Here is a 25,163-nt window from a genome sequence, read left to right as displayed (position 1 = left end):
GGACACATCTCGAACCTTCCGGTCCGCATAACTCTTCTGTCACGACTGCGCTGTACAAAGGCTCTCCTGAAACACCTTCACCTTCTCTAAGAAATCCTAAACCAAATCTATCCCCAATAGCCTAGCCTTGCCTGGCTCGAACCAACCAACTGGAGTTCTACACCGCCTCTCGTACAAAGCCTCATACAAAGCCATCTAAATACTCGACTGATAGCTATTCTAGTAAGCAAACTCTTCAAGCGGTAGAAACTCATCCCATGATCCTCTGAAATCAATAACACAAGCACGCAACATGTCCTCCAATATCTGAATAGTACGCTCGGACTGCCCGTCTGTCTGAGGATGAAAAGTTGTGCTCAACTCCACCTAAGTACCTAACTCTCACAGAACAGACTTCCAAAACTAGGAAGTAAACTGAGTACCCTGATCTGAAATAATAGAAACTGGAACACCATGCAACCGAACAATCTCCCGAATGTATAACTTTGCTAACCGCTTTGAAGAATAGGTACTACACACAGGAATGAAATGCGCGGACTTGGTCAGCCGATCAACAATCACCCAAACATCATCGAACTTCTTCAAAGTCCGTGGAAGTCCAACAACAAAGTCCACAGTGATCCTCTTCCTCTTCCACTCAGGAATAATCATCTGCTGAAGCTAGCCACCCGGTCTCTGATGCTCATATTTCACTTGCTAACAATTGAGGCACCGAGCTACAAATCCTACAATATCTTCCTTCATTCTTCTCCACCAATAGTGCTGCCTCAAATCCTGATACATCTTCACGGCACCCGGATGAATGGAATACCACGAGATATGGGCCTCCTCTAGAATCAACTCCCGAAGCCCATCCACATTTGGCACACAAATACGGCCCTGCATCCTCAACACACCATCATCACCAATGGTCACGTCTCTAGCATCATCATGTTGCACTCTGTCCTTAAGGACAAGAAATGCGGATTACCATACTGGCGCTCTCTGATGCGATCATAAGGAAGACCTAGAAACCACACAGGTCAACACCCGACAGGGCTCCAAAATATCCAACCTCACGAACCGATTGGCCAAGGCCTGAACATCAACTACAAGAGGTCTCTCCCCAACTGGAATATATGCCAAACTCGCCACACTCACTGACTTTCGGCTTAAAGCATTGGCCACCGCATTGGCCTTTCCCGGATGGTATAACATAGTGATATCATAATCCTTAAGAAACTCCAACCACCTCCGCTGCCTCAAATTAAAGTCCTTTTGCTTGAACAAATACTGAAGACTCGATGATCGGTGAATACCTCACAAGATACACCATACAAATAATGCCTCCAAATCTTCAATGCATGAACTATGCCATCCAAATCCAAATCATGAATGGGGTAGTTCTTCTCAAGGGGCTTCAACTGTCGAGAAGCATAAGTAATAACTCTACCCTCCTGCATCAATACACAACCAATCCCAACTCTCGAAGCATCACAATATATGGTATATGAACCTGAAGCTGATGGCAAAACCAATGTTGGAGCTGTGGTCAAAGCTGTTTTGAGCTTCTAAAAGATCTCTTCACACTCGTCTGACCATACAAATAAAACGCCCTTCAGAGTCAACTTGGTCAAGGACGATGCGATAGATGAGAATCCCTAAACAAACCGGCGATAATAACCTGCCAGCCCAAGAAAGCTACGAATCTATGTGGCTGAGGACGGTCTGGGCCAACTCTAAACCGCCTCTATCTTCTTCGGATCAACCTGAATACCCTCGCTGGACACCACATGCCCCAAGAAAGTCACTGAACTGAGCCAAAACTCACACTTGGAGAACTTTGCATAAAGCTTCTCCTCCCTAAATTTCTGCAACACAACTCTCAAATGCTCCGCGTGCTCCTCCTGACTCCGCGAGTACACAAGGATATCATCAATGAATACTATAACGAAGCTGAATACTATAAGGTTGGAACACGCTGTTCATCAAATGCATGAATGCTACTGGGGCATTAGTTAGCCCGAAAGACATCACAAGGAACTCATAATGACCATATCTAGTCCTGAAAGCAGTCTTAAGAATATCTGAATCCCTGATCTTCAACTGGTGATAACTCGAACAGAGATCAAAATTGGAGAACACTCTCGCTCCCTAAAGCTGGTCAAATAAATCATCAATGCGAGGCAAAGGATACTTGTTCTTAATTGTTACTTTGTTCAATTGCCTATAATCAATGCACATTCTCATGGTGCCATCCTTCTTCTTCACAAATAGAACGGGCGCACCCCAAGGTGACACACTAGGCCGAATGAACCCCTTATCTAGGAGTTCGTGAAGCTGCTCCTTCAATTCTTTCAACTCTGTTGGTGCCATACGATACAGAGGAATAGAAATGGGCTGAGTGCCCAACACCAGGTCAATACCAAAATCAATATCCCTGTCCGGTGGTATGCCCGGCAGGTCTGCAGGAAATACATCGAGAAATTCCCTCACAACTGGGACAGAATCAATACTGGGAGTCCCAGCTCCAACATCTCTCACAAATGCTAGATATGATAGGCAACCCTTCTCAACCATACGCTGGGCCTTCAAGAAAGATATCACTCTCCTAGGAACATAATCAGTCACACCACGCCACTCGATCTGCGGTACACCCGGCATAGCCAAAGTGACTGTCTTAGCATGGAAGTCCAGAATAGCACGACATAGAGATAACCAATCTATGCCTAAAATGACATCAAAATCCACTATGCTCAATAGCAATAGATCCACTCGGGTCTTCAGAACCCTAATAGTCACCACATATGACCGGTACACACGGTCTACACAAAATATTATCGCCCACCGGGGTAAATACATGAACAAGTAAAGTAAGAAACTCACGGGGCATACCCAAATAACGAGCAAAGTATGATGACACATAAGAAAAGGTGGAACCGAGATCAAATAACATAGAGGCATCTTTATGGAAGATTGAAACAATACCTATAATGAGAACATCTGAAGTAATGGCGTCTAGCCTACCTGGAAGTGCATAGAAACGGGCCTGACCACCCCCTGATCGACCTCCACCTCTGGGGCGACCCCTAGCTGCCTGACCTCCACCTCTAATTGGTTGGGCGGGTGGTGAAGTAACTGAAGAAGAAGTCAAGGGATGACCCCTCTGCTGGGACGAATTGGCAACACGACGAGGACACTGCCTCCACACATGCCCAAACTCTCCACACTCTAAACAACTCCCAGGTGCTGGAGAAGGGGACTGAAGGGAACCCCTCGCACTGGAGTGACTAGCTGATGCACTCGGCATAGAAGAACCCTGATCCGACGGGACACGAGATGAAATCTAAGTTGGGAGGGCGCTGAGTTAAGGCTGGCCCTGCTGAAACCCATGATAACCACGACCTAAAGAAGCCCCGCAATACTCTGGACGAGCCGACTAAGCAGGCCTGAAAGAACGACCTCTACCATGCTAGAACTGGCCCCTCGAAGGAGCACCACTGTAACTGCCCGATCCTCGAGGCCTCTTGGCCTCCCTCTCCTCTCGATACTGACAGTGAATCGTCTCAATCTTGCGAGTGATATAAACCACCTTCTCAAATGTAGCACCCAACACTCTCTCTCTCTGGTCATAAGAATATAGAGATAATAGTTAAGGCCATCAACAAATCTCCTGATCCTCTCACGATCTGTCGGAACCATCCAAATGGTATGATGAGCCAACTCAGAAAACCTCGACTCATACTGTGACACAGTCATATCCCCCTATCACAACCACTCAAACTATAGCTCCTCTCTGCGAGACTACGTTACATACTTCTACAAAAAAAGAGTGGAAAACTCCTGCCAAGTGAGGGGCGCTGCTATGACAGGCCTACGCCTCTCATACGCCTCCCACCAAGTGAAGGCAGCCCCAGAAAACTAAAAGGTGGTAAATGCCATACCACTGGACTCAAGAATCCCCGATGTACGGTGCATCTGCTGGCACTTATCTAGAAACCCCTGGGCATCCTCTCCCTCTACTCCGCTGAATGTCGGAGGGTGGAGTCTAATAAACCTCTCAAGATGATGCTACTCATCATTTGGCATAACTGGCATAACAAACTCCTGAGCTGGTGCAACTGGCTGGGCTGGAGGTGCACCCGGTGTCTGAAGTCCCTGTACTACCTGCTCAGGGGTGCGAGTAGTAGGGGTCTGATTGCCTCCCCCGGCCTGTGAATTAGTTGCTTCTATAGTGGTTGAAACTGCCTGAGCCAGGCCAGTGCGAATTGATAAAATCTATGCCAAGGCCTCCTGAAGACCCAGAATCATGATGGGCACAATTGGTGCCTGATCTGGTGGTGTTGGAGCATCTATTGCTGGAGTCTGATCCGGAGCTAGGGCTGCTGGTGGATTTAAAGTGTTGCCCTCACTGCTCTGCCTCTGCCGCAACCACGACCGCGTCTACGGCCTCTAGTGGGCTCAGCTGGTGGCATTGGTGGTCGTCCACCTTGTCCGGTAGCTCGCGTCCTCACCATCTGTGAGAGAATGGAATATTAGAAGTTTAGTACTCGGACCAACAAGTTTGCACGACAAGAATTTCAAGAATATGAAGTTTTTCCTAAGGGTTCTGCAGCCTCTCGAGGATAAATACAGACATCTCCATACCTATCTGCGAGACTCTACTAAAACTGCTCATGACTTGTGAAACCTATGTAACCTAGGCTATGATACCAACTTGTCACGACCCTGACCCCGAACCCGGTCGTGATGGCGCCTTTCGTGAAGAAAAGGCCAATCAGACCAAAAGAGAACACCTCATTTAAATAATTAAATACCATAAATAAATCTAAAACATGATATAATAGCCATAATTTGCGGAAATAACGATAACAACAGTACAAACCATCCCGATATAGTCCAAACCATGGTGTCACAAGTCATGAGCAACTAATAAATCTGGATACCAATCTACTAGATACAAAATCCTATATAAAAGTTCAAGAACATAAAATAGTAAGATAAGGGAGGCACGGGGGTTGCAGACGCCATTAGCTACCTCATAGTCTCCAAAGAACACTGCCTGGACTGGGAGGATTAGCACTCAGGAGCGGACTCTGCGATGCCTGAATCTGCACACACGGTACAGGGAGTAATGTGAGTACTCCGACTTAGTGAGTAAAAATCATAAATAATGACTGAAAGCAAGAAAACACGTAAAAGCACAAAGCAATTCTATATCAAGCAGTAAGATCACTTAAAGCAGTAAATCCATGAAGAAGTCAAATGAAATTCCTTTAAACCAAGTAAAACAGGTAATTTAGCAGGTAAATAACAAGTAGAAATCAGCCTCTCGGGCACAGTAACAATCACTCAGAACAGTATCAGCCCCTCGGGCTCACTCTTAGTACAATATCAGCCCTTCGGGCTCATTCTCCGTACAATATCAGCCCCTTGGGTCCACTCTCAAATCATGATGGGTACCCGCGCTCACTATTGGGGTGCAGACTCCGGAGAGACCCCTTACGGCCCAAGCGCTATATCAAGCCACCTTGTTGCATCATCTCTGGGCACTCGGCCTCACATCACTCAAGCCACCTCGTGGCATATAAAGTATCTCAGGTCCTCGGCCTTATATCACTCAGCATATCCTCACATATGGCCCTCAGCCTCACTCAGTCCGAAAATCATCACAAGCCCCTCGGGCATTCGTAAAACAGTAGTTTTCAGCCCAAAACATCATTTAGAAATATCATTTAAGTTTCAAATCTGAGTAAAAGTGGCTGAGTTCGTAAAATAGTAAATATCAACAGGACTGAGTTCAAAAACTAAGTCAAAACAAAGATAGAAATCCCCGAAGGATTCAAATAGTTGGCACAAAGCCCAAATATGGCAATCAGTCCAAATCATGATGATAACAAATAAGTTTCAGTCAAATACACGGTAAAATCATCGATCGAGATGGACCAAGTCGCAATCCCTAATAGTAAAAGACCTCACGCTCATCATCCAGCGCGTGTCTCACCTTAATATAGCACTACGATGTGCAATCCGGGGTTTCAAACCCTCAAGATATCATTTATAATCATTACTCACCTCGAACCAGCTACAACTCTAGCTCGCGACGCCTTTTCCCCTTGACTCGGCCTCCACGCGCATCAAATCTATCAAAAATCAGAACGAATACATCACAATATGCTAAGGGAACAAAACCCAAGCAAAAACAATCGAAAAATATCGAAAATCCCAAAATTAGCAAAACCCGAGCCCCAGGACCAATTCTCGAAACTCAGAAATTTTCACATCATTAGATTCATTATCACTCCACGAGTTCATACATACCAAAAGTTCTCAATTCCAACCTCAAATGGTCCTTCAAATCCCAATTCAAAAGTTCAAAATCCCAAGCCCTATTTCTTCTATTTTTAGCTTAGTTCGAAGAATTTCAAGGTTAATTTCACAATAGATTCGAGTTTTAGGTTCAAAAATATTACCACCAATCAATTCTTCTTGAATCCTTCTTTAATCACCTTCAAAAAGATCTCAAAATACTCAGCTATGGAGGGAAAATGGCTCAAAATCGCGGATAAAATGACTTATAAACTTTCTGCCCAGGGGTTTTTGCATCTGCGATCACCCCACCACTCCTGCGGTACCTCTTCTGCGGTAATTCCTCCGCATATGCGGAAATCACTTAGGGGGGCCGGTTCCTCATCTGCGGTCCACGAGCCGCATCTGCGACTCCGCAGGTGCGGTCCATATGCCGCATCTGCGACTCCGCAAGTGCGGTCCATATGCCGCAATTGAGGTCCCTGGCTATTCTTCCCAAACCACTTCTGCGGCTCTTCTTTCACATGTGTGGCACCGCACCTGCGGTCCCCAATCTGCAGGTGTGGAAATACCAGAAGCAGCAACTTCTGAGATCTCTTAAGTCCAAAATCTTCCCGTTAACCATCCGAATTCACCCCGAAGCCCCCGGGACCTCAACCAAAAGCACCAACATGACCCAATACCTTATTCAAACTTGTTCCAATCATCAAAGCACCTCAAACAACATCAAATTACCATAAACACATCAGATTCAAGCCTAGTTTTTGAGAAATCTTCCGAAATACGTTTTCGATCAAAAACCCAACCAAACCACGTCCGAATGACCTGAAATTTTGAACACACATCCCAAATGACACCACGAAGATACTGAAACTCTCATAATTCCATTCCGACCCTCGGATCAAAATCTCACCTACCAACCGGAAATCGCCAAAATACTAACTTCGCCAATTCAAGCCTAATTCTACACCGAACCTCCAAAACCAATTCCGATCACACTCCTAAGTCATAAATCACCTCCCGAAGCTAAACGAACCATTGGAACTCACATTCAAGCCCTCTAACTCAAAAGTCAACATCTGGTTGACTTTTCCAACTTAAACCTTCTTAAAAGAGACTAAGTGTCTCATTTCTTACCAAATCCACTCCGAACGCAAATTACTCAACTCGATCACATAAAACACGGATAATGAAGCATAATAAAGTAGAAATGGGGGAAAACAGAGCGGTAACTCATGAGATGACTAGCCGGGTTGTCACAGCTCCGTTCTGATGGTCCAATGATTGTGAGGCGAGCTTTTAGAAGCTCACCACCACATTGAATACAACACCCGTATTACTGTTACTTTTCGGTTTAGGGATATATACTGTGTATTGTGATGCTTCACATGTTGGCCTGGGTTGTGTATTGATGCAGGAGGGATGAGTTACTACATATGCTTCACGTCAGCTGAAGCCCCACGAGAAGAATTACCCCATACATGATTTGGAGTTGGCCATGATAGTTCATGCTCTCAAGATCTGGAGGCATTATATTTATGCGGTGTCCTATGAGATTTACACTGATTATCGTAGCTTGCAGCATTTGTTCAAATAGAGGGATCTTAATTTGAGCAGCATAGGTGGCTTGAGTTACTGAAGGACTATGATGTTACCATCCTTTACCATCCGGGCAAGGCAAATGTGGTTGCGGATACCTTGAGCAGAAAGGCCAGGAGTATGGGTAGTTTGGCATTTATTTCAGCAGAGGAAAGGCTATTGGCTTTGGACATGCCGTCCTTAGCTAACACACTTGTGAGGTTGGATATTTCAAAGCCCAGTCAAGTTCTTGCATGTTTTGTGGCTCCGTCTTCATTATTTGAGCGGATCAAGGCTCGTCAGTACGATGATCTGCACTTGTTGGCTCTTAGAGAGATGGTACTAGGGGCGGTGCCAAGGAGGTTACTATCAGCGAGGATAGTGTTATGCGACTCTAGTGTCGCCTATATGTTCCTAATATTGATGGCCTAAGGGAGAAGATTCTAGAGAAGGCACACAGTTCTTGATATTCTATTCATCCAGGTGCTACGAAGATGTATCGAACTGAGGCAGCATTTTGGTGGCGGCAGAAAAAGAAGGACATAGTTGAGTATGTAGTGAGGTGTCTAAATTGCCAGCAGGTCAAGTATGAGCACCAGAGGCCCTGTGGCCTACTCCAGCATATGGTTATACCGGAGTAGAAATGGGAGTTGATCACTACAGACTTCGTAGTTGGGTTGTCGTGAATGTTAAGGAAGTTTGATGCCATTTGGATCATTGCCAACAGGCTGACCAAGTCGACAAACTTTATTTCGGTTATGACTATGTATTCTTGAGAGAGAGATTGGTCCAGATTTACATTCAAGAGATTGTTCGGTTGCATGGTGTATCTGTATCTATCATTGCAGATAGAGGCCCTCAATTCACTTTGCATTTCTAGAGAGCGGTTTAGAGAGAGTAGGATACCGGGTAGAGCTCTGCACAGCCTTTCATCCATAGACTGACGGGTAGTCGGAGTAGACAATTCAGATTCTAGAGGATATGCTCAGAGTGTGTGTGATTGACTTTAGAGGGCAGTGGAATCGATTCTTGCCATTGGCCAAGTTTGATTATAACAATAGTTATCAGTCCAGCATCGAGATGGCTCCATTTAAGGTTTTATATGGTCGACGATGTTGTTCACCCATCAGATGGTTTGATCCCGGTGAGGCTAGGTTATATGGCACCGATTTAGTGAAGGATGCCTTGGAGAAGGTAAAGTTGATTCAGGAGCAGCCTCGCACAACACAGTTCTAACAGAAGAGTTCCGAATCAAAAGGCGCGTGATTTATAATTTATGGTGGGCGAGAAGATTCACTTGAAAGTCTCACTGATGAAGGGTATCATGAGGTTCGGGAAGAAGGGCAAGCTGAGCCCAAGGTTTATTGGCCCATTTGAGGTGTTAAGGCGAGTTGGGGAGGTTCTTTTGAGCTTGCTTTGCCTCCCAGTCTATCTTGGAGTTCATCCAGTCTTCCATGTATATGCTTTGGAAGTACCATGCCGATAGGCTGCATGTGTTAGATTACAATATGGTTCAGCTAGATGAGAGCTTGTATTATGAGGAGGAGCCAGTTGCTATTGTTGAAAGGTAGGTTTTCCAGTTGAGGTCCAAGAAGATTTCTGCTGGTAAAGGTCTAGTGGAGGGGTCAACTAGTTGAGGAAGCGACTTGGGAGACCGAGGAGGACATGAGGAGCAGATATCCGTACTTATTCAACACTCTAGGTATGATTCTAGACTCGTTCAAGGACGAACGTTTGCTTAAAAGGTGAAGAATGAAATGACCCGACCGGTCATTTTACTTTCTAGGTCTCTGTATGTGCTTTTACTATTTTATGACATGAGGGATGGTTGATTTGGGTTTGGAAAGGTTCGAGTTAAAATCGGAACATTTACTTCTTTAGTAGTGGTCTAAGATGGACAAGTTTGACTTGAGTCAACATTTTGAGTAAATGACCTCAAAACTAGGATTTGATGGTTCCAATAGGTTCTTATGATGATTTTGGACTTAAGCGTGTGTTCGGATCGAGTTTTGGGTGATCCGGGGTGCTTAATGTCGAAAGTTGGTTCATTGAAGGTTTTCTAGTTCTTTAAATTTGGTTTGGAGTATACTTTGGTGTTATCGAGTTTCGTTTGGGATTTCGAGCTAGGGAATAGTTTCATATGGTGATTTATGTCTTGTACGCAAAATCTGGTATCATTCCGAGTAGTCTATGTATGATTCGGCGCGTTTGGAGCTCGTTGAGAAGTTTTAGGGTCCGATTCTTAGTTTCGTTGTTGTTTCATGTGTTCTGAGGGTTCGAGCAGGTCTGTATTATGGTTATGGACTTGTTGGGCCATTTGGACGAGGTCCCGAGGGGCTCAGGTGCGTTTCGGATGCCCAGAGCTAAGTCCAGAACTGCTGGTGTGCTGGTTCTAGTTTCCTTCTTTGCGAACATGGAAGGACCTTTGCATTCAGGATCAAGGATTTGGGGACAGGGTGGTTTTACTCCTTCGCGTTCGCAAAGGAAGAATCGTGTTCGTGAAGTATTGGAACTAATGGCCTTCGCGCTTGTGGTAGCCTACTCGCGTTCATGTAGAAGACCTGGGCCTCAGCCTGGCAACTCAATTGCCTTTTGTGTTTTCGAGTAGAGGCCTGCATTTGCGAGGAGAGGGCGGCTTAGTGCATCTCGTTCGTGAGAGTCTTCTCGCGATCGAGAAGAATACTTTTCCTGGGCCTGGGAGTTTTGCCTTCGCGATCGCGAAGAAAGCTCATCTGGGCAATTACTTCAATAAAATGGGGACTTAGGCCATTTTCTCTCATTTTCATTTTCCTTGGCCTAATTTGAAGCCTCTTAGAGAGAGGTTTTGACCTAGCTATTGAAGGCAAGTGATTTCTATACAATGTAAGTTAAATACATAGATTATGGGTAGACTTTAACATGTAAAAATGTGGAAATTTTAGGAGTTGTTGAAAAACCTAGATTTTGATAAAAATGAGATTAGACCACGAAAATGATTATGGAATTGGGTAAAAATTGTATATTTGTGTTAGTGAGGTTGTGGGTAACAATTATTTAAAAAATTTCCGTAATCCAGGGCACGTGGGCCCGGGGGTGAATTTTAGGAACCTTCCAAATTGGGTTGGGTAATTACTCTAATAGTTAAATTATGAACTTTTGAGCAATTATTGATTTGTTTGTACAACCTTTGGCTAGTTTCGGATTGTTCGGCATCGACTTGAGGCTTTGAGTATGATTTGTGGACCGGAAAGTGAACTTGGCAAAGAGGTAAGTCTCATGCCTAACCTTGTAAGAGGGAATTAACCCCATAGGTGTTTAAATTGTTATTTGCTACTAATTATGGGTTCTACGTACGCACAAAGTGACGAGAGTCCATGCGTAGCTAAAATGCATGTTATATCCGGGTAGATATAGGCCTTTATTATGCAATCACTTTCAATATATGAACTCCACTTTCTAGTTTAGTTGCTTGTGTTGATGAGTAAAATTTGGTTAAAGATTATGTTAAGTTGAGCTTCATTACTTAGAGATTTGATTAAATATTTATTTATTGGTGGAAATCTATATTCTTTCATGGGCCTACCTTGGAGTTGTAAATAAGTAATTCATAGTCTGTAGAGTTTCCCTATTCCTATGGATTGGGCAAAACGCCTCAAAAATATTTATATATATTATGGGCTGCATCCTTGATCAGGTCATACGACATCGATAGTGTATGTACACGATATTTATGGATCGGGTCGTACGACCTCAGCATAACTCGTGTGTGTTGTCGCTAGGAGTCCGATTATACTCGATAAATCTTTCATGACTTAGGAATTTGTAAGTACATGGTAGCCTTCACTTGTTGAGATTAGTATGTGATATTTGGGGATTTTTAATTTGCTATTCTTCTTATAGAATCATTTAATTATTGCCTTTTATTCCATTATTGTTGTTGTATTTCATGCCTATTTATAATTCTTGTGCATTATGTATATTGACCACCAGTAAGTGTCAATGTCAACCCATCGTCACCACTTCTTCAAGGTTAGACTAGATACTTACTAGGTACACATTGTTTGTGTACTCATGCTACACTTCTGCACATAATGTGCAGGTTCCGAGGTAGGTACATCTGGAGTTCGTCCAGACTCGCATCTGCGTTACCCGGAGGCGTAGTGGTGAGTTGCTTCTCATGCTCTATTCTGCAGCACCCTGATCCTTCTGTTGTTATGTTTATCATTTTTGTCTATTCTATTTCAGACAGTAGTTTTAGGGAGTTTTGTATATTCTACTAGATGTTCGTGCCCTTATGACACCGGATTTTTGGGAATTCTAGTAGACACTCATGTTTTTTGATTATTTAATTCACTATCTTACTTTCACGTTTAATTTGTGCTTTACATTACTATGATCACTTACTATTTGTTTCCTTATTAAATAAAAATCAAAGACTTTAAAAATATTAAAATAATCAATTAAATGGATAGTTCACCGTTGACTTGCCTAGCGACAACGTTGGGTACCATCACGGCCTACAGTTGAAATTGGGTCGTGGTAGTATTGGTAGTATTTTGGGTCATGACAAGTTGGTATCAGAGCTCTAGTTTCTCAGGTTCTGTGAGTCATGAACAAGTGTATAGTTGAGTCATGTGGATCAGTATAATGACGTCCATACCTATCTTCGAGAGGCTACAAGGCATCTAGGAAACATTCCTATCTTTCTTTCCTTATCATGCGACACTATTTCCGCTTGAAGCCTATATCTTTGATTTTTTCTCGCACATCCGTATGTGATGTTGAGTACTCGATATCAGTGTGCACTGACAACTAATGATGTTGCAGATAGGCTGAGAAGGGCTATGGATACTTGATCATCGTCTCGATGTGTTGTACAATTTTGAGATATAGATGTGTTGGATCTTTCATTTGTTTTTTTTTGTGGGATGAAATGAATTGTTATATCTTGTTAACGAGTGTAGATTCGAAAGGATTAACTGATTCCATAGTGTTATGACCATGGTAGGGTCATAGAGATATGTCGGTTAGAGGCTAAGCATGTGGGTTATCTCCTACGAGAAGGTTTGAGGCTGTGTGGTTCTTATAAGGGATTATATGAAGAGCTTTTTCTTCTATCCAGTGGTATGTATGTGCTAAGACTGAAGTTTAGATCGCTTAAGTATGTCGTCTTGACTATCACGAGGATAATGGTGCACTCGATAGATGATTTGATGTGTTTTATGACTAGTGTTACATGAGTTTAAGAAGTATTCAGCTGATTAACAGTACGAGATTAGGGAAGCTACGAATGGAGGGTATTGTGGGCTACAAGGGGTGTTCTCTATGGCTTTAAGATAAGTGGGGGAGTCTGCTATCGACAATCAGATTGCATGGTCATGTGTTATATCAGCCTTTGGACTAAGGACGATTGTGAATTAGTTATGACTGATGACTTTGAGGATTGTTAGAGAAAGGGATTTGCAGGGTACAAGTTGTACTATACTTCATGGGTATATGGAGATCTTGGGATTATTCAGGTTTGTTGTTTGTTGTGGATGTAGTTTGAAAGGTAGATGAATCACTTGGTTGCTTCTTTTTGGTTATTATGTAATGGGGGAGCACAAGACGTTCGGTGCGTATTGGCTGTGCATTGGAGGTTAGAGAAGGTGAATGACTTTTGAGAAGGTTCCAATGGGATCAAGATTCATATGTGGTATTTAAGGATTTTTCGGATTTGTTATGGCTAGAACTTGAGATCTGCATTAGATGGTGCCGAGATTTGTAGTATTTCTATACATAGGCGGAACAAGGATGTGAAGGTGACTGGTGCAATAATTTCTTTTAACGCATGCTTTGTAATGACTAATACAGATTTTGTTAACAACGTTTATTCGATTTTTTTTGTTGACTCGGGTCAACTTAATAGGTGCTTTTATTTGTAAATATGAAAATTACATATCATATATCAATAAACAAAATTGATTAGCATTTAAAAATAAGGAATTACACCTTTATTGTAACAACACAACTAAAATTAACATTTTCACCAGGGAATTACATCTTTTTCTATATATGAAAAATAAATTTATACAAGTAAGATAACATCTTTAATAAGGAATTACATAAATCAGAATAAGACAATTTTAAAAAAAAAAGTTCTTCAATAGATAAATTATACCCTATAAGTATAGAATTAAATAAACTAAAAGTTCCCAAAAATCAAAATCATAAATGTCATTTTTAAGCAACGCTTACAAAATTTTCATCATAATTTAATAGTAAAGAGATTTAAATTATATTCAATAACCATAGAATAACACAAATTTTTCCGATATAATTAAAAAAAATAAGAAAACTCATATATTTGAGATTAAGAGGAGAGCTTATTTTATGTAATTTTAATGTTTTGGAGTCTCTTTTTAAATGTTCTTGCTAGTGACAACATATAAAATAATAGAATATAGGAAACAGAAATATAAAAAACAAAAAAATATAAAATATAAAATTGGGAGGTAGCTGGAAAGGGAGATGACTGGGACAAAAAAATTAAAAAGCACAAAGAAAAAGGGAAGACGGAGAAAGTTCAAGATAAATTCCAACTTGAATTTTACATACAAGAAAAACTTTCAAGAAGGTCTATCAGCCATGACACTTTTGTCTAGTTCACGACTGTTAGTGGCAAGATCAAATATTTAACCTAGTTTAAGAAATTTAATATAGATATATGATAATTTATCATCCAAGCGAGTGCCATGCCACCCCATCCTAACGGGGTAGATCCGCCCATGTTTCTATATCATTATTGATTCTACATGGCAATATTAGAGAGGTGAAAGAAATAGGTTATTCGCAGGCAGTTGAGGTGCTTTTGGCTTTAGAAATCCACATGACTTGTTTGATTTAGAGGGATTCGGATTTGATGGTTTGGCTATATGCTAATGGGTTTCGAAGGGTTCATGATGTGTTTGACCACGACTTGAGGTTGATGTTATGTTATCCTAGATTGAATTAAATGGAAGGTTCTTGGTTAATGGAGCATCTATCCTACTTGAGATTCAAAGTTGAATATGAGATTTTTATTTTTTCACATGTTAGCATGATAGATGCGGTGTGTCATGCGGGATTGAGATTTCATGGTCAAAGTTGCGATTTAGTTCCGAAAGGAAGGTCATGAAGGCACAATGGGAGATTTCAAATATTCAAGAGAATGTTGGCGCAATCTGGTATCGCCTGAGGAGGATCTGTATTTTAGAAGACGCATTGTGTTTTGACTTGTTGATGCTTGACTAGTACTACAAAGATTGCCTTGTTGTTGACTGCTAATGTTTAGGTTATACTACATGATGTTGAAGGCTTATGGAAGTATTTCTCATGAGGTCATTATGTATGAGTGATGTGTTAGTCCTTTGAGTGGGAGAGTCGAGATCAAATATTTGAGATTCCTTTATTCTTGAGGTTTAGAGACTGGATGTTCTCAGAGGCAGACTATTCCTTGGTTGCGGACTGTGAAGGTATGTTAAGGGTTAGACAGCTGATTCTATATGTTATGGATATATTACTGTGGACTTTGAAAGGTTATTTACCAATTCTAGGATGATCAGAATTGATTTGGAGGTCCGTTGGTAAGCCTAGTGGAGATGTGCATTCTACATCGGATCGGGTTTTCTTACTCTTGCACAACAATTACTATGGATGTGTCATTTAGTAGAATGGATGTTATGCACGCCACGTTACTCTCCTATGCTACGATGGGTTGTGAGAGTGCTTGACTATTACATACATGATGTGGTTTTGTTTAGGCTTTGTGGTGAGATTCGAGCGAGATGACTCTTGGGGTGTTGAATTATTTATTGCCTTGATTGTGTTTTTATTCCTATTTGTGGTATATTGTGCTATCCGTTTCTCCACAGTTATGGTCAGGTATTTTGCATGCTGGATGTTGATACATATGTATTTTTGGATTGTGAGCATTATGACTCGATAGGTATTCCATATGGACCTATATGTTTGGATCGGGCTACCCACCGCAATGAAGTTATATTGGGATACGATTATCTGTGCTTATTCCGTGTGTTCTCTCTTGTGGGATGGAGTCATAGCATGGTGCCGTTAGGGTTGTACCTGTTGGAATTGTTGGATAGTTCTCTAATTTGGTTCTCCCTACGTCTTTGGTCATATCTGAGTTGTTACTTGTTGGGCACATGGATTGCGTCATATGTGGCTCTAGGTGGCATTTAGTGTGGCCCATCAGTCGAGCAGCTTGTACTGGGTGAGATGAGGTTTTTGATCCTAGAATTTGTGCAATTGAATTTGGATAAGGTATTAATTTTTGGATAAGAATGTCATTATTCAGCTTAAAATTTGGCAAAAGTTCTTGTCGGGCGAGAGAGCTCTATGACTTGTTGGTTTGGTGGGTGGTTAAGAGTTCCTACATATTCCTTTCATCTCTAGGAGTGTTGTGTAGGTTTGGAACGAGGTTCTATTTGATATAAGGTATATTGCCAGTACTAGGTTTCGTAATAAGCAACTAATGTGGTCGGAAGGTATTACTATGAGTATATGAATAATCCGGTAGATCGTCTGGTTATAGATTAGGAGTATATTTATGGCTTGGTGCAGTTTGCGGGAGTTAATATAGTGTCTATGTACAAGAATTAGAACTCAGAGGGAGTTTCAGATGTTAATATTTGATTCTAAGAATTGTAAGCTAGGTTTGAAGGAAGAATCTTTAGTCTGATCGTGTTAATGGACCCATATGGATTAAGGTGGCATGTGATTTCATGGATTTGGAACGATCTTGGTACATTCGAGGATGAACATATGTCTTAGTGAGGAAGAATATAACGACCCGACCGATCATTTTGAGCTTCAGCATTCCTTTCGGCGGTGAGAACTTGAGTAGCTTCACATGATGTATTATGGCTTGCATGTATGGTTGGTTTTGATTTTCGGGAAGTTTGGGAATCATTTGGAAGAGTAATAGTCAATTTGGAAGCTTTGAGTTGGAAGAGTTGACCAATGTTTGACTTGTGAGTAAATGACCCCCTGATTCATATTTTGATGGTTCCAATAGGTTCATATGGTGATTTTGGACATAGGCATATGTCTAGATTTATAATTAGAGGTTCCTACGATGATTTATCTCTTTTTTTCAAAAATTGGCAATTTGAAGGTTTAGAAATTCAGTGACAGGCCGCCCTAGAGGTGGAGGCCAGGTTGGTAGGGCTCAGCCTCAATGTTATGCATTTCTAGGTAGGCCTAAGTCAGCGTCATCTGATGCAGTCATTATAGGTATTATCTCAGTCTATCACAGGGATGCTTCGGTGTTGTTAGATCCAGGCTCTACATAATCCTATATGTCCTCATATATAACACCGCACTTTAGTATGCCTCGTAATTCTCTTGATATTCCTGTTTTTGCGTCTACACTGGTTGTGGATTCCATAGTAGTTGATCGGGTGTACCAGTCTTGTGTTGTTATTATTAATGGTTTTGATATTGTAGTTGATCTCTTATTGTTGGATATGGTGGATTTCGAGGTTTTTCTCAGTATGGATTGGTCCCAATACCACACTATTTTGGATTTTCATGCCAAGACTATGACTTTAGCTATGTAGGGGTTGCGTAGAATAAAGTGGAGAGGGACCCTCGATCATTCTGCTAGTAGGGTGGTTTCATTTTTTAAGGCTCTGCATATGGCTGAGAAGTGTGTTTAGCATATTTGTCTTACATTTGGGATTCTAGTGCGGAGGTTCCTTCTACGGATTTAGTGCCGGTTGTGAGAAAGTTTTCGGAGAGATTTTCGAATGATTTACCTGAGATGCCGCCTGATAGGGATATTAAATTTTGCATTGATTTGGTTCCAGGCACCCATCCCATTTATATCCCACCGTACCATATGCTCCAGCCGAGTTGAAAGAATTGAAGGATTAGTTGCAAGATTTTCTTGATAAAGTACTCATTAGACCAAGTGTTTCACCTTCAAGCGTGCCGATGTAGTTTGTAAGGAAGAAGGATAGATCAATGAGATTGTGCATTGAGTATCCACTGCCTGGGATTGATGACTTATTTGATCAGCTTCAGGGTACCAAAGTATTTTTCAAGATTGACTTGAGATCGGACTATTATCAGGAGAAGATTAGGGCATCAGATGTCCCTACGACATCTTTTAGGAACCCCATGGTTATTACGAGCTCTTGCTGATGTCATTTGATTTGACTAGTGCTCTAGTGGACTTCATGGATTTGATGAACTGAGTGTTCAAGACTTACTTGGATTCCTCTGTGATTGTTTTCATTGATAATATTATAGTTTACTCTCGTAGTAAAGAGGAGCATGAGCAGAACCTGTGGATTGTACATCAGACTTTGAAGGATCACCAACTTTATGCCAAGTTTTCGAAGTGTGAGTCTTGGTTGGACTCAGTTACCTTCTTGGGTTGTGTTGTGTCTTGTGATGGCATCAAGGTAGATCCTAAGAAGATTGAAGAAGTTTAGAATTTGCCTATACCTACTTCAGTTGTAGAGATTCAGAGCTTCTTGGGTTTGGCGGACTACTATCACCGCTTTGTGGAGGGGTTTTCATCAATTGCAGCCCCATTGACCAAGTTGACTCAGAAGGGCTCTCTTTCAGATGGTCAAATGAGTGTGAGGAGAGCTTTTAGAAGCTCAGGACTACTTTAACAATAGTTCCAGTGTTGGTATTGCCCACATGTATGGGGCCTTATACAATGTGTTGTGATGCTTCGCGTATTGGACTTGCGCAGTATTGATGTAGGAGGTAGGGTGATTGCCAATGGATCTCGCCAGTTGAAGATCCATGAGAAGAACTATTCCGTGCACAATATGGAGTTAGCAGCTATTGTACATGCGTTCAAGATCCGGAGGCTACTTATTCGACGTGTCATGTGAGGTTTACACTGATCATCAGAGTCTCTAGCATTTGTTCAAACAGAAGGATTTGAATTTAAGGCAGCAGAGATGGTTGGAGTTGTTGAAAGACTCTGATATCACTATTTTGTATCATCCGGGCAAGGCAATTGTGATAGCTGATGCCTTGAGTAGAAAGGCAGAGAGCATGGGTAGTTTGGAATTTATACCAGTAGTGGAGAGGCCATTGGCTATGGATGTTCAAGCCTTGGCTAACTGATTCGTGAAGTTGGATATTTCAGAGCCAGTTGGGGTTCTTGCTTGCATTTTTGCGCAGTTGTCCTTGTTGGAGCACATCAAGGCTTGCTATTTTGATGATCCTCACTTGTTGGTGTTGAAAGAGATTGTGCAGCAGGGCAGTACTAAGAAGATTGTGATTGGAGATGATGGTGTTATGCGACTTCAGCACCGGATTTGTGATCCGAATGTTGATGGTTTGAGATAGTTGATTCTTGAGGATGTTCACAGCTCACGATATTCTATTTATCCAGGTGTCACAAAGATGTATCGTGACTTGAAGCAGCATTACTGGTGGAGGAAGATGAAGAAAGACATTGTTGGGCATGTCTCACGGTGTTTAATTGTCAGTAGGTGAAGTATGAATATCAGAAACCCGGTGGTTTGACTCAAAGGTTAGTGGTACTGGTGTTACACCTCGTAAGTTTAACAAACCTTGATACCGTTATATATATATATATATTTGATATGGTATTTTGATTGCAACATTTTTGTAAAAAAAAATCGTTTGAAAAATATTAATATATATAGTTATTAATATTACTACTTTCGAATATGTTTTAAATTATAAACATAATATGAGAAAGTTTACGAGATTTTCTTTATTGTAAAGTTAGAAAGTATTTTCTCACAAGGAAAAAAGATTATCTTTTTACCATTTTAAGAATTTAGTGTGCGAAAATTTTTACTCTTTATATGAAATTAGGAAATTAGAAATTGAGAAAATATATGTATTTTTACATGGATGTTTTAATGAAATAATAGTGTATGTATTGATTTTATACGGTACCACATGACCATGATAGTAAAGTATATTATTGTAAGGTGTATAAAATGTATTAAAAGCGAGTAGTATTTTAAGTAATTTGAGACAATTCTTAATTATGCGGGTAATTGATTAATTATCGAGTAACGGGACATTACCTAATTAATTGGGGATATATTAGATAGTATTAAAGAGCATGAGGTGGCAGCCCCTCCATTCAAATCAAATGACTCATAACTTGGAATGATTAGGTGGAAACCTAATACATTAAGGGCAAAACACTTCAGTATACAGAAGAGTTATAATTATATAGTTAAATTCTTCACTTAGGTTTATTTTCTGTTTTTATGATTAATGGAACACAAGCTGCCTTTTTGGGCAGGGGAGTACGATTATCTCTCCATGTTACTGTCCCATTTCGTCATGGGAGTCTTTGAGTAAACTAGTGAGAAGAAAAGAGTAGCTGCATCAGTGGATTTAGGTCGGCTAGTAGGTTGGGAAACCTTTTGTAGGTTCGCAAACCATGCATCGATAGCATATTCATTAGTTGCAAATGTACGCTCATTTTCTTGTACTATGTTCCAGACAGTTTCATTTCCTCCTCAGAGTCTTGAGTGTTTTGAAGCAGTATAAGTATAGCATATTGACATGAAAAAGTTAGAGTTCATCCTAGTTGGGCTGGTTCATGATGTTTGTAGTTTGGCTCAGAAGCTCAAGTGCAATCTTTCTCAAGAACATCATACAGATTTTGCCCTACTCCAGGTATGTTAAGGATAATCCTTCTTTCTTTTAGCATGATCCAAGTAATGATACGTAAACGTAATGATACTCCATAAGTGGTTCTACTCTTAGCACTTAAGGATGTCTATGATATTAGTTCCTGTAAAGTGGTATTCAAGCATGTCTAAGTATGTATCTAGTTCCCTATTGAGGTATTAGATAAAGATGCTAATGTTCATAATATAGTAATACATGCATCTTCATGCATATGCATTTACCGCCGAGCTACAGCAGGTCGGGCAGTCATGCATTTACCACCGAGCTACGGCCAGTTAGGCAGTTACATATTTACCACCGCGCTACGACCAATTGGGAAGTCATGCATATTTATTTACCACCGTGCTACGGCCGGTCGGGCAGTCTTGCATTTACCAACGGTCTACGGCCAGTTGGGCAGTTACCACTGGTTTGGCAGTTATGTAACATTATTTACCACCGGTTGGGTAGCCATCCATTTACCATCGTGCGACGGCCGGTTGGGCATTTACCACTGACCAGTTAGGCAGTCATGCATCATAAGATATGGATAATAGTCTCAAAGAGAAGCATTGTATACATATGAGTATAATAAGTACTCATATACAGTGATACTTCAAAGATTCAGATTGATTCTTATATGTCTTTAATTAACGTCTACTTACTGTTATGTTTCAGTTCTGCCTTACATACTTAGTACATTATTCGTACTGATTTCCTTTTGTTGGGGACGCTGCATTCATGCCTGCATGTATAGATAACTAGTCTGACGAGCCCTCATAGTAGACGAGATTGGCATTCAGCGAAGGATCAGTAAGACTCCACCTCATTCAAAGTACAACCGAGTCTAAGAGTCAACGTTTCAGAGTTTTGCTACAGACTTATGGGTAGGTCGGTACCCTGTCCCATTTGATATCAAATAATCTTAGAGGCTTTGTAGATAGAGGTTCATTTTGTACAGTATGTCAGAGGCCTTGATGGCCCATATGTATTCATGTTTTAAGAAAATGGTTCAGTGATATAGTATTTTTCCACTTATAGTTGTACATTATGAGTTGTGGCCATGTTGGCCCATGATAGTTACAAAAGGAATGAGTTCAGCCAACTCGACCTATGTATGTTCTAGTTTTGGTCGAAAAATCATGAGTTACAGAGTGGTTCGCTCGGGCCAGTACGGCACCGGGTGTTAGCCATGCCTCCCAAGGTTTGGGGCGCGACAAAGTGGTGTTAGAGTGGGCCGTGTCCTAGGAAGTCTACAAAGCTATTCTTAGTAGAGTCTCACTTATGGGTGTTGCACGCCACATTTGTAATTGAGAAGCTATAGGGCATTTAAGAAATGTTACCCTTCTTTTGTATCCAGATTATTCCATAGAGTTGAGTCGTAAGAAGTCAGTATGAAGCTTTTGTCAGATTTTATATGCACCATAGGTGCAGGTATCACAGTAGAGTTTTACGGCGTAATATGGAAGGGAGGTTATGAAAGAAACGAAAGATACGATGCGAGATTGAAAAGTAAGTGTAACGACCCGGCCGGTCGTTTTAAGAATTTATGCCCCGATCCTCAATTATCTGCTTTCCCCAAGTTTATTCTGCTATTTTGATTTGCCAGGATGTTCGATTTTGAGTTTCGGAGAGTTTTGGGACACTTAGTCCCTAAATGAGAGATTAAATGTTGGAAAGTTGACCGTAGTCGGAATAGTATGAAGACGACCTTGGAATGGAAATCTGATGGTTCCGTTAGCTCCGTTGGGTGATTTCAGGCTTAGGGGCGTGTTCAGATTGTGTTTAGGAGGTCCGTAGCTAATTTAGGCTTGAAATGCCGAAAGTTGAATTTTTGAAGTTTCTGGTTAGATAGTGAGATTTTGATCCGAGGGTCGGAATGGAATTTCGGAAGTTGGAGAAGCTCCGTAGTGTTGAATGTGACGTGTGTGGAAAATTTCAGGTCATTCGGACGAGGTTTGATAGACTTTTTGATCAAAGTGTAATTTAGAAGATTTTGAAATTCTTAGGCTTGAATCCGATGTGAAATAGGTTTTTTGATGTTGTTTTGTGAGTTCCGAAGGTTGGAGCAATTTTGAATGAGGTTATAGGATATGTTGGTATGTTTAGTTGAGGTCCCGGGAGCCTCGGGTGAGTTTCGGGTGGTCAATCAGACCATTTCATGATGTTTGAAGTTGCAGAAAACTGCTCTGTGTTCTGCAGACCAGTTGTTCTTTGCATTCGCGAGTGGACCCTCGCGTTCGCGAAGGGTTAGGATGTGGATATGAAGGTTTGGCCTTCGCGTTTGCAAGGAAGGTCCCGCATTCGCGAAGGACTGGGTCTTTGAGCTACACATTCGTGGAAGGGAGCCGCATTCGCGATGGGTTGAGAAGCTGATCCTTCGCGTTCGCGAAGAAGGGGACGCGTTCGAGAAGAAGGAAAAATGGTCAACGTAAATTTGTGCTTCGCGAATGCGAGGCTTTGACCGCGTTCACGAAGAAGGATTTAAATGCCTGGGCAGAATGATTTAAAAGTATTCCGCGATTTTGAGCCTAAGTTCCTCCATTTTGGGCGACTTTGAAGCTTTTTGAAGAGGATTGAAGAGGGATTCAAGGGGAATCACTTGGAGGTAATATTTTTGACTTTATAACTCGTTTATATGCGATTAAAGACCTAATTGGTGGTGAGAAATTTGGGAAAAATGGGTAATTAGGGCTTGAGATTAAGAGACCTTAACATGGGTATTTGAGGGGTCAATTGAACTCCGATTTTAGTGTTCTTATTATGTATAGACTTGTGAGAGTACGAGGTTTCTGAAAATATAAATTTTACCCGATTCCGAGATGTAGACCCGAGGGGCATTTTGGTCATTTTACCTAATTTCGCATATTAGCTTAGAATTTCTTTGTAGAATCAGTTACTTGAAGTGTTATTTACGTTATGAAATTGAATTGAATAGATTTGGGCCATTTGGAGTCGAGTACTCATGGCAAGAGCGTGGCATCGGGTTGATTTTGAGCCGGTTTGAGGTAAGTGGCATTCTAACCTTGTGTGGGGGACCTTCCCCTGAGGATTCGGTATATTTGATAATTGAAATTTCTTGTACATGAGGTGACGAGTGCGTACTTGAGCTAATTGTTGAAAATCCGGTTCTGCTTAAGTAATTTCAATTGTGTTCCTTTTCCTGTTTCATTTTACTTGCAATTTAAACCTGTTGTTATCTTAGAAAAAGCATGTCTAATTGACTTAACTGTTTATTTTCTTAAACTGCCTTAATTAAACTATGTGAAGCATGTTAGATTAGAATTACCTGTTTACTTGATACGAAATTGAGCTTAATTGAGTATTCTTGTGTTGCTGCTATGTGTTTTACTTTGGGACTACGGGACGACATCCCGAGAGATCCCCTGTACGTATTTATGATTTGAACTGAGGCGCGGGATACCGAGAGATCCCTAGCACATATTGAGGATACCAAGAGATCCCTAGCATATATATTGAGGATACCGAGAGATCCTCGGGATACCAAGAGATCCCTAGCATATATTGAGGATACCGAGAGATCCTCGGGATACCAAGAGATCCCTGGCATATATTTAGGGTACTAAGATATCCTCGGGATGCTGAGAGATCCCCGGTTATTTTCTTGTGATTGTTTTTGCCTCTATTTCAGTTATTGAATTCCTTGTTTTCCTGTATTAAATTCTTATCGTTAGTTTTCAACTGTACTGCTTATCTTATACTGTCATGTCTTATATTCTTAATTTTATCTTAGTAGGGCCCTGACCTTCCTCGTCACTACCCGATCGAGGTTAGGCTTGGCACTTACTGAGTACTGTTGTGGAGTACTCATGCCACTTCTGCACATGTTTTTCAAGTGCAGATCAGGGTACTGCGACTCAGTCCTATCACCCTTGAGGCGAGGCAACTGCTCTAGCGACTTCGAGGTATATTTGCCGCGTCCGCAGACTGAAGAGTCCCTTTCTATTCTAGCTTTTAAACATTGCCCTTCTGTATTTCTTTTCCTTGTTAGATATTCTGGAGTTAGAGTACTGTGTAGTGATCCTTAGCTTGTGATTAATGGGTTTCCGGGTCTTGGATATATGTATTGGTTTCTGAGAGTTAAATATTGTGTATGTCGAACGACACTTTTAAACACTATTTTATCACTCTTCTGTTTTAATTAGTTTTTATTCCGCACTTTGGTTATCTTCTGCAATTTAGGCTTACCTAGTCGTAGAGTACTAGTCACCGTCACGATGGTTCACGGAGGGCGAACTGGAGTCGTGAAAGTAAGTAAGGTAAAGGTGAAAAATATACGAGATACTCAAGTACAAAAGGTTGTGAATAGTCGCTACTTCAGATATAGTTTGGGGTTTCGCTTAAGTTACAGAGGAGACCCTAGTGAAAATTTTGTAAATCTCTAAGAGTTAACATTCGAGGACGAATGTTCTAAAGGGGGAAGGATGATACACCCCGTAAGTTTAACAACCTTGATATCGTTATATATATATTTGATATGGTATTTTGAGTGCAATATTTTTGTAAAAAAATAATTTGAAAAATATGAATTTATATAGTTATTAATATTACTACTTTAGAATATGTTTTAAATTATACACATAATATGAGAAAGTTTACGAGATTTTCTTTATTGTAAAGATAGAAAT

The 25,163-nt window shown here is 41.1% G+C and overlaps 1 protein-coding gene across 1 annotated transcript; it reads left to right on the top strand.

Moving 5' to 3' along the window:
• The first annotated feature begins 7,498 nt into the window (after window positions 1–7,498).
• LOC138875640 (uncharacterized) lies at window positions 7,499–8,746 on the top strand. The gene is made up of 3 exons (XM_070154492.1): window positions 7,499–7,516; window positions 7,906–8,205; window positions 8,594–8,746. Exons 1-3 carry the CDS (start codon window positions 7,499–7,501, stop codon window positions 8,744–8,746), a joined length of 471 nt encoding a protein of 156 aa, XP_070010593.1.
• Window positions 8,747–25,163: the final 16,417 nt, after the last annotated feature.

This window comes from Nicotiana sylvestris, chromosome 8 (genome assembly GCF_000393655.2).
Source record: "Nicotiana sylvestris chromosome 8, ASM39365v2, whole genome shotgun sequence".
NCBI lineage: Eukaryota > Viridiplantae > Streptophyta > Magnoliopsida > Solanales > Solanaceae > Nicotiana > Nicotiana sylvestris.
Note: the sequence above shows the minus strand (reverse complement) of the source record. Positions and strands in the feature narration are given on the sequence as shown.

Bases quoted from the DNA above. Each gene is read 5' to 3' on its own strand.
- LOC138875640 (XM_070154492.1), top strand. The intron at 8,206-8,593 runs GTACTAGGGGCG...CATTGCCAACAG, and splicing joins TGTTGGCTCTTAGAGAGATG to GCTGACCAAGTCGACAAACT.